Here is a 13,646-nt window from a genome sequence, read left to right as displayed (position 1 = left end):
TCTTCCTGTTGTTGTTGTGGCTGCTGCTTTGAGATCACGTGACGCGACAGCTCCAGTGGAAGCGTTGAGGTTTGCACGCCGTTTCCCGACAGCTCTCGCGTATCCCAGAGCATTCGTTAGAAATCATTCATCCCGTCTGCGCTAAAAAGAAAACGTCAGTGTAGTCGTCTTAGAGTACGATAGCGTGCGCAGCATCACTCGGAGTTCTGGCGGGCTGGAGACGATGCACGTGTAGCAACAGGACACGATTGCGAGTTGGTATCGTCGTATCATTCCAATAAGAGCGATACGAGCCGGAACTCCGCAATCTATGTCTGCGAGGTCTCCGGTTGAGAGCCAAGCGCTTCCAGGGACTGTGGGCGCGAGCACTGTAGCTTCCCTCGCAGAGCTGGTGACTGGGGAACCAACCCCAGAGAGCTCGGCGCCGAACTCACGAGCCCAGCGACTCGTGCCATACTCAGGCGCCGCAGAGCCTCCCGACAACACCCGGCAAGATCGACCTGCAAAGCTCAGAGGGCTCCGTCGGGAAGTGTACGCGCTTACGGGCTCTGCAGCGCCGCCGTTGGCGCCTCGGGTTGCGCTACAGTCGCGACTGCCGGCGGCAAGCGCTCAAGTGCACTATGCAAAACGACCTTTTTCGAATCCAGCGCATCCTGCTGGTGCTGCCTTTCAGCTCTGGCACTGGGAACGTCATTCTCTGACGCAACGGAAAGACGCAGAGGCTTCTTTGACCCCTGAGGAAGGCGAGGCGGCATCTGCCGTTTACCCATTCGCACGTTTCGGCAAAAAACTGGAAACGCTTCGGTATACCGACGAGGAGTACAGCCGCTATCTGGCGACAATGCCTGTGCAGGGTTCTAGAGAACCATGGACGAAGGAAGAAACTGACACTTTGTTCCAGCTTGCGGAACGGTTTAACTTGCACTTCGTCGTCATGGCTGACCGTTGGTCGGTTTTTAGTCCCTCCCCGAAGCGGAAACGGTCTGTGAATGAGCTCAAAGATCGATACTACACCGTTGTGCGTTCGCTGGCCCAGGCCCGTGCTGTCAGCGACCCCGGGTTCCCGCATTCGTCCCAAGATGCACTGCAGAAACACTGTCGAGCAATGTTGGCAAATCCGTATGATATAGAGTACGAAGACCGACGCAAAGCTCAATACGAAGAGCAATGCCGTCGACCTCGTTCTGAGCTCTTGCGCGAGGAAGCGGTTGTGCAACAGGCGCAGGAGATACTACGGGCCCGAAGGCTGAAACAGCGGGAGCGCCGCCGCTTGGAGCGACTCTTCCGTCGAGCGCTACCCGCACCACCAACGATACCATATGCCGAAGCAGCGGCATCGCTCGAGACCGTACAGCGGACCGAAATCCCAGGAGGGCAGTCGGCTTCGTGGGCGTCGACGGCTGCTTCGTCCGCGGGCTCGCAAGAAGCACCGCCCAACATCGCCAGGACGGCGAGCAATGTCGTCTCTGCAGCGAGTGCAGCCGTGGCCTCACGTAGGCCGAGGCGGGCTTCGCATCTCGCCGTCTTTGTACGGAGCAGTATGATGTTGGCTCCAGTGAGTCAATCGCAGCGTGTGCAGCGCCAGGTCGACCAAATGCTCGACGAATTGGGGGTGGGTATCCGTCCGACGCCCACCAGGGAGATTTGCGAAGCATTCGACGTGCTTCGCCAGGAAATACTCGTCCTGATTGAGCTTCAACGTCTGCTGAAACGGAAAGAAGACGAATTGCGAGCTGTGCGTCAGCAGAACAACTCCGCACCCGCTGAGCATCGAGCTCGAAGCAAGCGTCGCGGGAAACGCGACCACTCCGCGGAATGAAGCGTTCTTTAATGGAGATCACGCTCCTGTCAATGCTCTAGGCGTATCCCGAGCAGGCTGGAACCGCACGCGAGGAACTCGTCAGCAGCAAGTTGCTGGCTCGCTGCAACCCGAGCTTGTTCACGAATTTGGCAATGGGTATTATCCCGTACACGAATGGGTCCCTCTGCTGCACAGCGCTTTGGGTATGGTGCAGCTCGATGCCAGCCGCTGATCATATACCGACCCTGTGCTGGGCCTGGTACTAGAGAACCCACGAGGGAAACCCTCAGGCGCTATCTGTGTTGCCAGATGGTATGGTGTCGCTCGGAGAATGCGCGCGATCGGATGTTCTGCTGCCTATAGAGATTGAAACATGAGCTCACCCGATTTTACGGAGCGGAATGGATGAATCTTACGAGAATCTTTCGAATGCTCAGTGGGTGCCAGCAGATATCCCAGCGGTATTTCCGCTGACGTCGTTGCACAAAACGGTACCAGAGCCGCATCGCCGTGGACGCATCTTTGGCGAAAGCAGTTCCATATGCGCTTGGTCCCAAGTGGTTTGTTCGCCGCGCACCTTTTCAGTTTGCGAGCCGAGCCACAGCATCACCGGGTCGCAGTGACGCTCGGCGTCTAGTGGCTTCACCGGCCGGAGCGGTCCGCTGCTGCTGGGGACCTCCCTGCTCTGCATTCTTTTTGACGTGATTGACGAGATCCAGCTGTCTCATTGCAACTTCAAGCGTACGGGCTACTGCTTTTGCGCATCCGGCTTTCACAGGATCCGGGCCTGTGATGACTTCACAGAACGCTCGATAGAGAATACTTCGTTTGCGCAGAATCCTGTCCAGGTGCATCGCAGAGAGCATTAGCAACTTCGACAAGCTGCATAATTCTGTCTTCGATGTACGGACGATCGTCCTCGTACCTGATACCGGATCGATCTTGACGGACGATCGGCAGGCTACGGCCGAATCATGCAGGAAACCGCGGCAAGCATTGTCTGAAGCTGGCATGATGACATCGAGTGGTGCATCCGGCCCGGATTCCCCGCAAAACCGCATTGTCCTAATGATCGCTTCTAACATGGCCTCGCTCATGTTCTTGAGTGTTTCATGGAATCGCAGGAGTTCAGCAGCTGCTTGCCATTCCTGTCCGAAAGTTCGCCGATTGGTAGAAATCAGCGTCAGGTGCGATATCTCATATCCGTCTTCCAAAAACAGCTCAATGCTTGACCGAGACGCGTAAAATCGGATCTCATCCGGATCTTCGGAAACTGAAGACTCACGGATACGCGCCAGATATTTTTCTTGCCTGAACGCTTGCGAGACAAGCAATCCACCCTCATCGAATGATAAAGTATTTATGTCCTACTGGGATGAGTCGGGATCTGCAATCCTCATGAATTCTCCGACAATACGCGTAAGTTTTTTCTCCATCTCCTCGGTGTACTTGGAGGGTGAGCCCGCCTTCAAGAAGGTCTCCATATCGTACAAAATGAGCACTCCGAACACAGACTCAAACGCATCTTGGCCCATAGCGTCCAATGCCGACTCCAAGACCGCTTCCGGATCAGATATGAATACCTCTGTGGCTGCACCAGGATGTTTGCTGCAATGCTGTGGGTTCTTTACCACGGCTTGTTTCCTGGGCGCCGAAGCAGGCGTCGCTCTGGAATCGATCGGCTTTGTCGCCGCACCTGTGGTAGGTGCCGTATCCGCGTCATACCAAAGTTCCCAAGTCGCATCGCAAAGGAGGCAGATCTCTTCGCCTCGCGGATAATCATCAGCGAGCTCGTGACAACACGGACGTGGCATGGCGAGCCTTGCAAACTACGCTACCGGCAAGCAGATACCGTATCCGCCGTTAAGCAGGAATACAATAGCTTGCCACGACTTGGTGCACAGGATGCAAAAGCGTCTCTGGTAGACGCGCAATCGAAATTCGATCGTTTCTTTACTTGAAACGATTCGTTAGATAAAAAGGATAAAACGGATCATTTAAAATTCCCACAGGTCGATGTCGCATGGCGAGATGACCCTCCGAAGCATCGGTGCAATGGTGTGCGCTTCAGCACTCAAGCCGCCGCATCAGAACAGAGCCGTGTATGCTATTTATTCATGAAAGGACTCCCAAAACAGTCCACTGATCGGAGCACCGTAGCGCTCTGAGCGAGAGGCTCCAAAGACTTTGGATATGAGTTCACAATTGAAGAATCCGGCAGTTCCCCTGGGAAACCCCTATTGGCGAGCTCCGAGGCGGGAGCTCAGGAGAACCCTCAAACAGTCCACTGCCGAGGTCCCAAGGCTACACGCTCGAGCAGCCATGCACGCGAATACGCAGACCAATGTGCAGGTGAAGTCGTTGGCAAGACCCATGAGATCTGCAGAAAACCGGGACCTGTCGGACCAGAACGCAAAAGCAGCAAAGCGTTCCGATTGACGCGACACACGAAGGCACAGATTGATCGGCGGAACGAGCTTCGGAAGGTCCTCGTGAGTATCTGCACACGAGCCGAAGCCGGCACCACTGCAACAGCCGCATCTCTCAAGGCACTGGAGAAAGCATACGACGAGTTGCGCAGGGAAACGAAGCAACTCGTCCGAGCAGACAAACGATCGTCAGCGAACAGTAAAAATGCCCATAAGGTCGAGCCCTTACACGAAAACAACAAGGAGCATGCGATCTGGAGCAAGGCCCGGATAGTGCAAGACGCCCGGTGCCGCAGCGCGACGTAGAACCGATCTACTACAAAGAAAAAAAATAAGAACGGCATTATCCCAGGTGCAGGAAGCGCGGACAAACCGCCGCAGCGAGCTCGTCGCGGAGGTCACTGCACATCGTCAAGATCCAAAATACTTGCACGAATACGCCGTTGGAGTCTCTCAAAAGGACCCTCTACCAACAACGAATAACCAGATCACTGGGCAGGGGAAATGCGAGGCCCAGCGCTGCATGAGTGACAGCCGGGCGCCGGGCACCGACGACGTGCCCCCTGAGTTGCTCAAACAGAAGCTCTCAGAATCTGATGCATCTGGCTCACCAGCAATGTCAGATGAGCCCGCTAGAGAACTGGCCAAGCGCTCGCTGGAGGTCTTGCAACGCATGGATGCTGAAGCGGCCATTCCAGAAATTTGGAACACGGCCGAGGTCGTGCCCATCCCCAACGGATATCCGCTAACGGATATGAATAACTATCGACTTGTTTACTTGATCCCGTCGATGATAAAGCGAATGTGCAGCATTGTTGCGAATCGCATTCATCGAGCTCTCGCTGAAAGCACATTCTTCGTTCCGGAGCAGGCCGATTTTCGGAGCCGTCAGGAGTGCATGAGCCACGTACTGATGGTAGTCGACGCAATGCAACGCCGCTTCATTCGGGAACAACAACCAACTTACGCATGCTTTATCGATTTCGGAGCGACTTTCGTCACGATTCCGCACGAGGCGTTATTTCTGAAAATGTATCTAGCTGGTATCCGCGATCGGAACCTCGCTTTCTTCCGCGCACTCTACCTAGACTCATGGTTTTGTGTGCGCCTGGGCGACGGCGCGAGAACCCCAAAGATACGGATGAAACGCGGTATGCGCGAGGGTGATCCTTCATCACCGCTTCTATTCAAAATTTTTATCAACGATATCTTAGATCGGTGCCGAGAGTACGGTGTAGAGTTTGATTGCGCAAGCGCTGACAAGCCAGAGAAGGAGGGTCCTCACGGGCGCCGCCTTGCGGGGCTCATATTTGTCGACAAAGTTCTGCTGCTGGCGCCGAACCCGGAGGCGCTCGCTGCAAGTATGCGCGAGGTCAGTTCCTGGGCCGACCGCTCGGAGTTGACCATCGGTGCATCCAACTGCGGGGTCATGGTCATACACGGAGACTCGAAGAGCACCCGCGACCGCCCATGGCGTCTGCAGGATAAGGACGTTCCGATCGTGGACAAGTACCGTTTGCTGCGGATGCACATCACGCCTACGCTCGACGTGCGAGCGCAACTTCGAGGGATAATCGCTGAGATGAAAAGCGCAGAGCACTAGTGCATCTCTTCCTTTGGAATTCGTCGATACCACTCGAGGTCTGGGGAAAGGTACCCGAGATTCGTACCATCTAGGCAGCGACCTCGAGCGGTGAATGGTGAGCTCTGCGCACGTCGTACCCGCATCGCGCATGCAGACTGCAGCCAACGTCGTGATGCGTATCTTGCCTGTATGTTTAGAAGGGCAGACTGCACCCAGTCCGCTCGCACTCGGATGTGAAATACAAAGCGTCCCGAAGGAAGCGATAGCGATCGGCTGCCGAGCACCTGTATGGTCTAAAAGGCTCAGCATGGACAATCTAGTTCAACCGGAATGTCACATTCACCGCGAAGCATGCAAAGCATACGTGGGTCAGGTGCATGCGAATGTAGATGAGTCGACTGCGCGGTGCGGAGAGACTCCAAACACTCGTTAGGAACGTAGAAGGTCTCAATACCTCCAAAGAACAGTTCGCAAGATAGTATGGACTTGCCAGTGAGGAAAGTGTCGAGTCTCCTACGTTGGTTGGTCGCTATTTGTAGCATACAATCGAACATGTGCGAACAACGACCGGTGCAAGGTGCTGGCGCCGCCTTTCGTCACCCGATACACACTCTGACTCGCTAAGGCGCACGTTGGAATGCCGCTGACCGATCCTGGCCCCGTGTCATATCCGAACGCCACCCGGTTTCCTGGGAATTCACTGCAGCTACTGTCGGGAAGCGAATGCTGAGACTCTGACATACTTACGCGTGCAGTGCTCACGTTGTCAAAAAGTGCGAACCCGCTGTTTTGAATGACTGCAACTTCTACACGTAGTTTTCGTTGATGAGGGGCGAGCGCTCACACTGAGCGCAGCGCCTGCACCCGTTGGCTCACCTTCCGAGCAACGTCGCTCGCGAATATCCTCACCAAATACACAAACCACTCTCGAGGCGGAAGGTATCGCGACCCGCGGGAGCATGCAGGCCCAGCGACTCGCGCACCTCCTTCTGTTTTCCGCCGAGCACAGGTTCGTGTCTCTAAACGGTGACGCGTTCCAGACTTGATTCCAAAGCTGAGACTCGGTTACCCGGACTCATTCTAAAGCAGATATTCATCAACAGCGTCCTGATGAGAAGGCAGTCTTGCATGCAAAGATTCTCGGAGAACAAACTGATGATGATCATGAGATACGAAACTGCGTCAGTTGAACCATGACACGAGCCGATGTCCTCAGGGATACGGAAAAAACGCTCTGTCTCGATGCGGTGTCCGTTCTGGCGCTATGGGTACGCTCAGAATGCTCGGCTCGTGAATGATCGCATGGATGAGTCACAATCCAAAGGAAAAACTCTGGGTTGCGTTTCGTGGATCGTATCGTGACTGGAATGGAATGATGGATGCTTTCCTGAACCCGTGGCGAAAAAATCGAATAGGTCTGCTTTGCTAACTTGGGTATAGACGCTAACGTTTGGATGCCTTGCAAGTGTCATCGACAGAAGCGCTTGCACGCGTTTTTCGTCGATGACTGTTTCAGTGTGTGTGTGTGTGTGTCCTCTCTGTTGCCCGTATATCCGGATTCCAGTACACTGGTCTCGATGCATCTGCGTCCAGTTCTGTCGCCTTTGGACGACAAATATTGATGGTAGCGTGCAGGTCCCGGTTGCTCCGCCTCCGGCTGTTGCCGACGCATACCAGGCTCATACGAATGTTGCGATCAGCACTGCGCTTGCAGTGTTCTTTTTCTGCGTTTACAACCTCGGTGCGCGCTTTGCAGCTGTGACAAATGACTGAGGTCAGGTGTTTTCGTATGGCCACCAGACCGTCCCCTCCGAGATCCGCGCTGTGGCACGTGGACGGTTGCATCATCGACCAGTACGTACACCTGACGTGTCCAGCAGGCGCCCGTCGACGCCTTGCTCTGGTGCTGTGCTCGGTACCGTACCCAGCGATCGCGAGGCTTGTTCTGGACGATCTCGTCGACGAGTGCAGTGTCCGCTGCTCACGCGTGAGCGGTCACTGCTCCGTTCAGTGGGGTATTGGCGGCAAACGATGTTGTTTACGATGAAACAAGTCCTCGAAGAAATATCCAGGCTGGAGATGGAGTCGAGAAATTCCGATCAGTCTCCGATCCCTTCGTGCTAAGCGATGACGCATGCCCCACTGGAAGCGATCGCTACGATGACGCAACTCGGTGTGTCCCAGACACTTTTCCATGCAAATAGAAGCAACCACAGCGTTCCAGAGCATATCCGCTTTGAGGTATGATGTTCTTGTCGAACGCGGTTCCGTCGATAATCTCGAAGCGGGGAGCATTTGTCTTCCAAATCGGAGTCGATTACTTGACGTGACATGTTCTGTGAACTTGAGGCATGAGCGCTCGAAGTAGTCGTCAAGCGACGACACCCATGATTCCGCTTTCCGTATGAAAGTGGCGCGAATGGCAGCGCCCGTCAGTTGCCTCGGGATCGACTGATCCAAAACCTGAAGAATGTGTGCGATTCGAGCATGCTGCACGCAAGGCAAGGCAAATGCTGGAGTCTTACGCGTCTGAAAAGGATAATCATATCTGTTATTCCGCGAGCGCTTGTTCGTGTGCATACCGAGTCATGTTGCTACAGGTGACGCTCCGCGTGCCAAGCGCGGTAGACCCGAACGCGCCGCTCCGAAAGCGAGTCACAGATTCCGTAAACGACCTCTGAAACGGTACGCCTTTACTGCTGCACGTCGAACGTCGAGCATGCTCATTTAAAAAAGCACCCGAAATAGCTCAACATCCAGGTATAGGGCGATCAATTCAGTGTCTCGTGTTCATCCGACACGAGTGAAGATGAAGCACCCTTCGTTGGTATATTCTGGAATCCCTCATAGGTCTCGGGGGCTCTCTCAAAAGCTCCCATACGAAAGCATGCCAAAAGACTTGACTTCTGCGAGGTCTCTAGCAAGCCGCTTTGTAAAGCGAGCTGGAAAACAGCCTTGCCAGGCGCTTCCTGCGGCTGCCGCACTCCCTTCTCAGCGGCACTGCCTGCGACGTTGCTGGGCATGCCGCTGCGCCGACGACGCCGACGACGCCGACGACGCCGACGTTACCGAAACGTTTGACTGTCGAAGAGCGCTGGCTAGCGACCACAGACGCAGCGCAGCATAACTCTAGCGTCGTGGTGGTGTCACCAGTGAACCTTGCTTGGGGTGGTTGCTGAACAACCAGCCACCAGCGACTGCAGACGCAGCGCAACGTTACCCTAGTGTCGTGGTGGTGTCACCAGTGAGCCTTGCTTGGGGAGGTTGCTGAACAACCAATCAGCACAGACGGCCAGCTCTTGAGCTCTAAACTGGACAACCAATCACCAGCGACTCTAGACGCAACGCAGGGTTGCCCTAGCGTCGTTGTAGTGTCATCAGTGAACCTTGCTTGGGGAGTTTGCGGAGCAACCAAACACCGCAACGGCCAGCTCTTGAGCTACAATCTTGGAGTACACTCGGTTAGCCTTTCCGGGAGCGCTGCAGAGCGCCCTATCACCATAGACGAATTTTATTTGTTCCAAGCGCTTCCAAGTATAAGCAGAAGACGCACTCAAGTGCAGTGCTCGCGTCTGCTGTACCAGAGGCGCCCGCTCCGCAGCATCCGTGGGCGAGAGGCCCTAAAAGGGCCAGTGCTTTCGGACCCAGCGTGGATCCTAAGCCAGGCGCGTCCTCTCTACCTCACGGTCCAGAGGAATGATCGATCCATCAACAGGCGACCTCGAACTGGCGGCATTCTACGCGCTGAACCCACCGTTGGGGATCGCACCGAGCCACGCCGAGGAGGCGCGGGCTGTTCTCGAGCGAGTCACCGCCGCTACTGAGGACGGTGGCTTTACGCTCTGCTGGTCACTGGCGGTGTCCGATGAAAGGATTCTTAGGCCAGAACTGGTGTTTTGGTGTCTACAGGTGCTGCTTTCCACGAGACAACGACTGAGTTTGCAGCAAGTGCTTGCGCTTTCACGCTCACCGCAGACCAGCGGGCACGCGCCTGGCTATGTGAAGAACAAAGCTGCACAGCTGATCGCAGAGCTTGTTGTAGAGCGATATCCGCTGAACTGGCCGAATGCTGTCGTTGATTTATTGCAAGCATTAGATGCGGATGCCATGTTGCGTTTCTTACGGGCACTTCATGAACAGGTGCTCGCCCGCGAAGCCCAGCGGCATGTTGAAGCGTCTCGGTTGAAGGAGGCCATGCGTGCTGACGGCTCCGCTCTGCTGCTGCTAGACTGGTGGGCATATCTGCTCCGAGCTGCGCTGCAGACGGATGCGGAAGGTATCGAACTTCCCGAGGCTGTTTCAGCGGTGATGCGCTCCTCAGGTGAACCGAAAAAACCGGGCACGATGCTATCGACAACGGAGCTGGTAGTTGGGGTTCTAGAGCTGCTCGCGGACTATGCATTCTGGATGGATCTCTCGGCAATTGTGGAGCGGTTTCAGCAACCGCTGCTCCAACTGGTATCAAACGCAGCGGGGCAACACTGGCCAGTGACGGTGGTTTCGGCAGCAGTGACAGCTCTAGAGCGAATGCTTTTGCGCAAAGTTGCCCATCCGGGAGAGAAAGTACATGTCTGCAAATCGTTGCATCTCGTTGAGCTCGTTATGAATGCGTCAAACGCTGATTCGGATGCTTTGCCTTCGTGGTCATCCTTACTGGGCTCATTGCTCATGGAGCTGCTTGAACTTTACGAAACGAGTGAAGCGACGGTCAGCAACTGGGCGGCAAACGCGTTGCGAACGCTGCTGGATGCGCTTCTGGGCGCGACAACATCGCCAACAACGAACGCACAAGCGCTGCTGTTCAGTGCACCTGTACTCTCGGCAATGTCGAGTTTGACGCGAAGACTGCAAACTGTCGACTGGGACGCTCTCAGCAGAAGGCTGTTAACGGCGATCCTGCAACACCTTCTGGCCCTGGAAACCAACGAGCGCGATACTTCAGACGCCGCCACCAGTGAACCGAACGGCGTACGCACCGACGTGCCGTTGGCCTCAGTCCACGAGGCACCGACTCTTGCGAGGGATCAGGTAAGCGACGCGGTGAGTCAGCTGAGTACCAGCAGTGACGATTGCTCCACCGAGATCATGAGCGTACTGGGTCATGTGGTGAAACGTTCCCCGACATTGGTGCTAGAAACACTGCAACAACTGCCGGCCCGACGGCTGCAAGCACGTCTGCTGCTCGAGCTCGCGAGCAGCTTCCCGGAAAACGCCCGCGAACTTGTGCTGGAGAATGCTCGCCAGGTGCTCAGTGATCCGGTGATGGATTTGGTCTACTTTGATGTGGTTGCACGTTTCGGTGCGGTGCTGCTACCAAAGTCGCCCCCGCTGTATGCGTACGTGTTGCCGATGCTCGTCTCTTCGCTCCAGTCGGAGAGCACTCGTCTGCGCGAGCATGCTGCGAATACCTGTGTGCGACTGGTGCAGGCGCTCCGCGATGTGCTCCCGCGCGACCCTGAACACATCCGCGAGCAAGCCGGGGTCGTTGCCGCTGCTCCGGTCGCTGCAACAGGAACACGCCGCGAACCCTCGCCCGCAGACAGCGGCATCCCAGCGGATAGCGCGACCCGCGTGGCGACTGGCTGGAAAAGCTTATTGCCAGAGCGTGTGCCTTCAGCAGCGCTGTCGTCGATGCTCATTCAGAACGGACGTTTCCGGGTAGAGTACCTGCTGCACCATTTCCAAGACCTGGTGCATCTGGACGGCCAGGACCCCGATCTGAACCTGGTACAGTTACCACTGGTGGAGTGCATCTCGCTGCTGATTTCCAGTGAAGCACTCTCCGCCGATACCCGCCTCCATTACCTGGAAAGTTGCCTCGTTCCCATGCATAGCAGCGGCCTCTTTCGCAGCGCATCCGGTTTGCGTGCAGTACTCCACCTGAGCAAGGGCTTTTCTCCGGCCCAGTGCCAGCAGGACGTGCGTCTGAGCCAGATCTGGTTGACCTGTCTGGACTGGGTCCTCGAAGCAGCTCCAAGTCCAGCCTATGGGCTGGACGCAGACGCACGTCCGCTGCTGCACCGACTTGCGGAGCTGCTGTCGGAGCCGCAAACAGGCGACCGCATCGCCACATTCATCGAGACGCGTCTGGAGCTCGGCAGAGAAGCGCTGCCGCTTGAACAGGATCTGCAGGCACTGGTGCTGTTAGAGAATCAACTATGTGATCGCTTTCAGACGGCTTGTGTTTCCAGTCAGCGACGCCTTTTCGAGCCGCTCGTGCGAGCACTGCTCTCCTGGTTTCCGCTGCTTCCAGCGGATGCGCCCGCAGAGTCGACTGATGGACGATTACCTAACGTGAGCACTTCTCGAGGTGCTCCCAGCGGTACTCCGGTGCTTTCGGAAGAGGCACGCGAGCGCTACACATTGCGCAATCTCTTCTACACGTACTTGGGCCAACTACTGAACAACGGCCTCGCGTCGATCATTGTGGATGATACACACCAAGGGCTGTGGCCGTGTCTGCTGCACGTTGTTGTCGCTGGGGCGGTTGGCATCCATTTCCAGTCGATCGAGCTGGTTGCTCGTCAGTGGCAGCCGACGGGGCCGCCAGCGATGCTCCCCGAACCCGAAAGCGCAGCACTAACCCGAGCGGCGTTGAGTGTTCTTCGGCGCTTCGCTGAGCACTGGGCCGGAAGCGGCACGGTCCCGTCGCTCGATGCGGCACTCTTGCAGGCGCTTCCCGAGTTGTTCCGTTGTGCGCCCGCTGCAGTCTGTCGCGAGAATGTTGAGCTCCAGATCGTGTTGCTAACGCGTCTCCCCCAAGTTGAGCGCGTCCTTGAGCTGATTCTGGAGGAGGCAACTTCCCGCGGTTGTGCAGCGTCCACCTGCATGCAATATCTACGCATACTCTCGCAGTTCTCACAGCTTCGCCGCGAACGCGAGCGACGAGGAAGCGCGTTCGACGGCATCGACAGCAAACAGACTGCAGCGGTGTTGCCGCTACTTCGACAGCTGGTTCAGACGTTCAGCAGTTCGGACACGGATCAGGCGTGATATCGCTTTCAAGCAACAGATGCGCTCTGGGTCACGAGCATCGAACGGTACGAGGTTTCTTGCAGACCTGTGTATCGATGCCGTGCACCAGGCACGGACGCTCGCGGTGCGGTGCTTGGCGAGCGTCAAGTTGAGCGGCGTTGGTCGTCGTGGGCACGAACCGGATGCACCTCGTGAGCAGCCAGCGCTTCACTGGAGCTGGTGCTGTGGACTTGAACGCGCTGCGGCACGCTGCAGTCCCCTGGATCTTGCGTTTACGTCGACTGGGAGCGCTGCGACGTTCGGTGCTGCGGCGGCAGGCATTCAGCATTCGGAGGACTGTACAAACGAACCATAATTGCCAAAGGGGAGTACCATTGGTTACCGCTGGGGCTCGGAGGTCTCGTGCATGATCATGGCGGACGCTCTCCCAGATGCCGTTAACCATGGTGATGCTACATCGGGGATATCCCTGGTTCATGTAAACAGAATTCTATGCTGCGCCTCGCCGACATGCCTACTCGAAAGCACTGATTATGATCATCATCTTTATATTCATGATGGTTGACGGGGGCGGTGATTCTGTAAACAACGATTCATTCAGTTTCATGAAAGATAGGGCACTGGTCGAAGCGGGTATCATCTGGGTCTCAGCTCAAGGTTGTGTGTTTTCTGGCTTTCGAATCCGAAGGATCGCTTCTACGTTGGTCCAGCACATGCAACTCCACGCAGTTCGAGGCGTTTTCTGAAGGCAGTTACCAGGAGCACGAGAACTAGCACCACAAGCATCGGTTATACATCGTGCGGACGCTCTCGAGGCTACTCGTGGGGACACAAGCTGCTTGACACTACGGTGGTC

General features: G+C 56.1%; 4 protein-coding genes across 4 annotated transcripts, besides 1 other annotated feature; 3 read left to right on the top strand and 1 right to left on the bottom strand.

Annotated features, from left to right (window-relative positions):
• Positions 1-310: 310 nt before the first annotated feature.
• CYME_CMN257C (similar to DNMT1 associated protein 1) lies at positions 311-1,819 on the top strand (the record flags this gene model as incomplete). Its single annotated transcript, XM_005537319.1, has 1 exon — positions 311-1,819. One exon carries the CDS (start codon positions 311-313, stop codon positions 1,817-1,819), a length of 1,509 nt encoding a protein of 502 aa, XP_005537376.1.
• A 2,934-nt stretch (positions 1,820-4,753) lies between these two features.
• On the top strand, positions 4,754-5,833 carry CYME_CMN256C (reverse transcriptase; the record flags this gene model as incomplete). The annotated part of the gene is made up of 1 exon (XM_005537318.1): positions 4,754-5,833. One exon carries the CDS (start codon positions 4,754-4,756, stop codon positions 5,831-5,833), a length of 1,080 nt encoding a protein of 359 aa, XP_005537375.1.
• Positions 5,441-6,124, bottom strand: CYME_CMN255C (hypothetical protein; the record flags this gene model as incomplete). The annotated part of the gene is made up of 1 exon (XM_005537317.1): positions 5,441-6,124. The coding sequence occupies one exon, from the start codon at positions 6,122-6,124 to the stop codon at positions 5,441-5,443; it is 684 nt and encodes a 227-aa protein (XP_005537374.1).
• Positions 6,125-9,511: 3,387 nt separating this feature from the next.
• CYME_CMN254C (hypothetical protein) lies at positions 9,512-12,808 on the top strand (the record flags this gene model as incomplete). Its single annotated transcript, XM_005537316.1, has 1 exon — positions 9,512-12,808. The coding sequence occupies one exon, from the start codon at positions 9,512-9,514 to the stop codon at positions 12,806-12,808; it is 3,297 nt and encodes a 1,098-aa protein (XP_005537373.1).
• A 671-nt stretch (positions 12,809-13,479) lies between these two features.
• Positions 13,480-13,646: part of a sequence feature (possible transcribed region) that runs on past the window's edge.

This window comes from Cyanidioschyzon merolae, chromosome 14 (genome assembly GCF_000091205.1).
Source record: "Cyanidioschyzon merolae strain 10D DNA, chromosome 14, complete genome".
Lineage (NCBI taxonomy): Eukaryota > Rhodophyta > Bangiophyceae > Cyanidiales > Cyanidiaceae > Cyanidioschyzon > Cyanidioschyzon merolae.
Note: the sequence above shows the minus strand (reverse complement) of the source record. Positions and strands in the feature narration are given on the sequence as shown.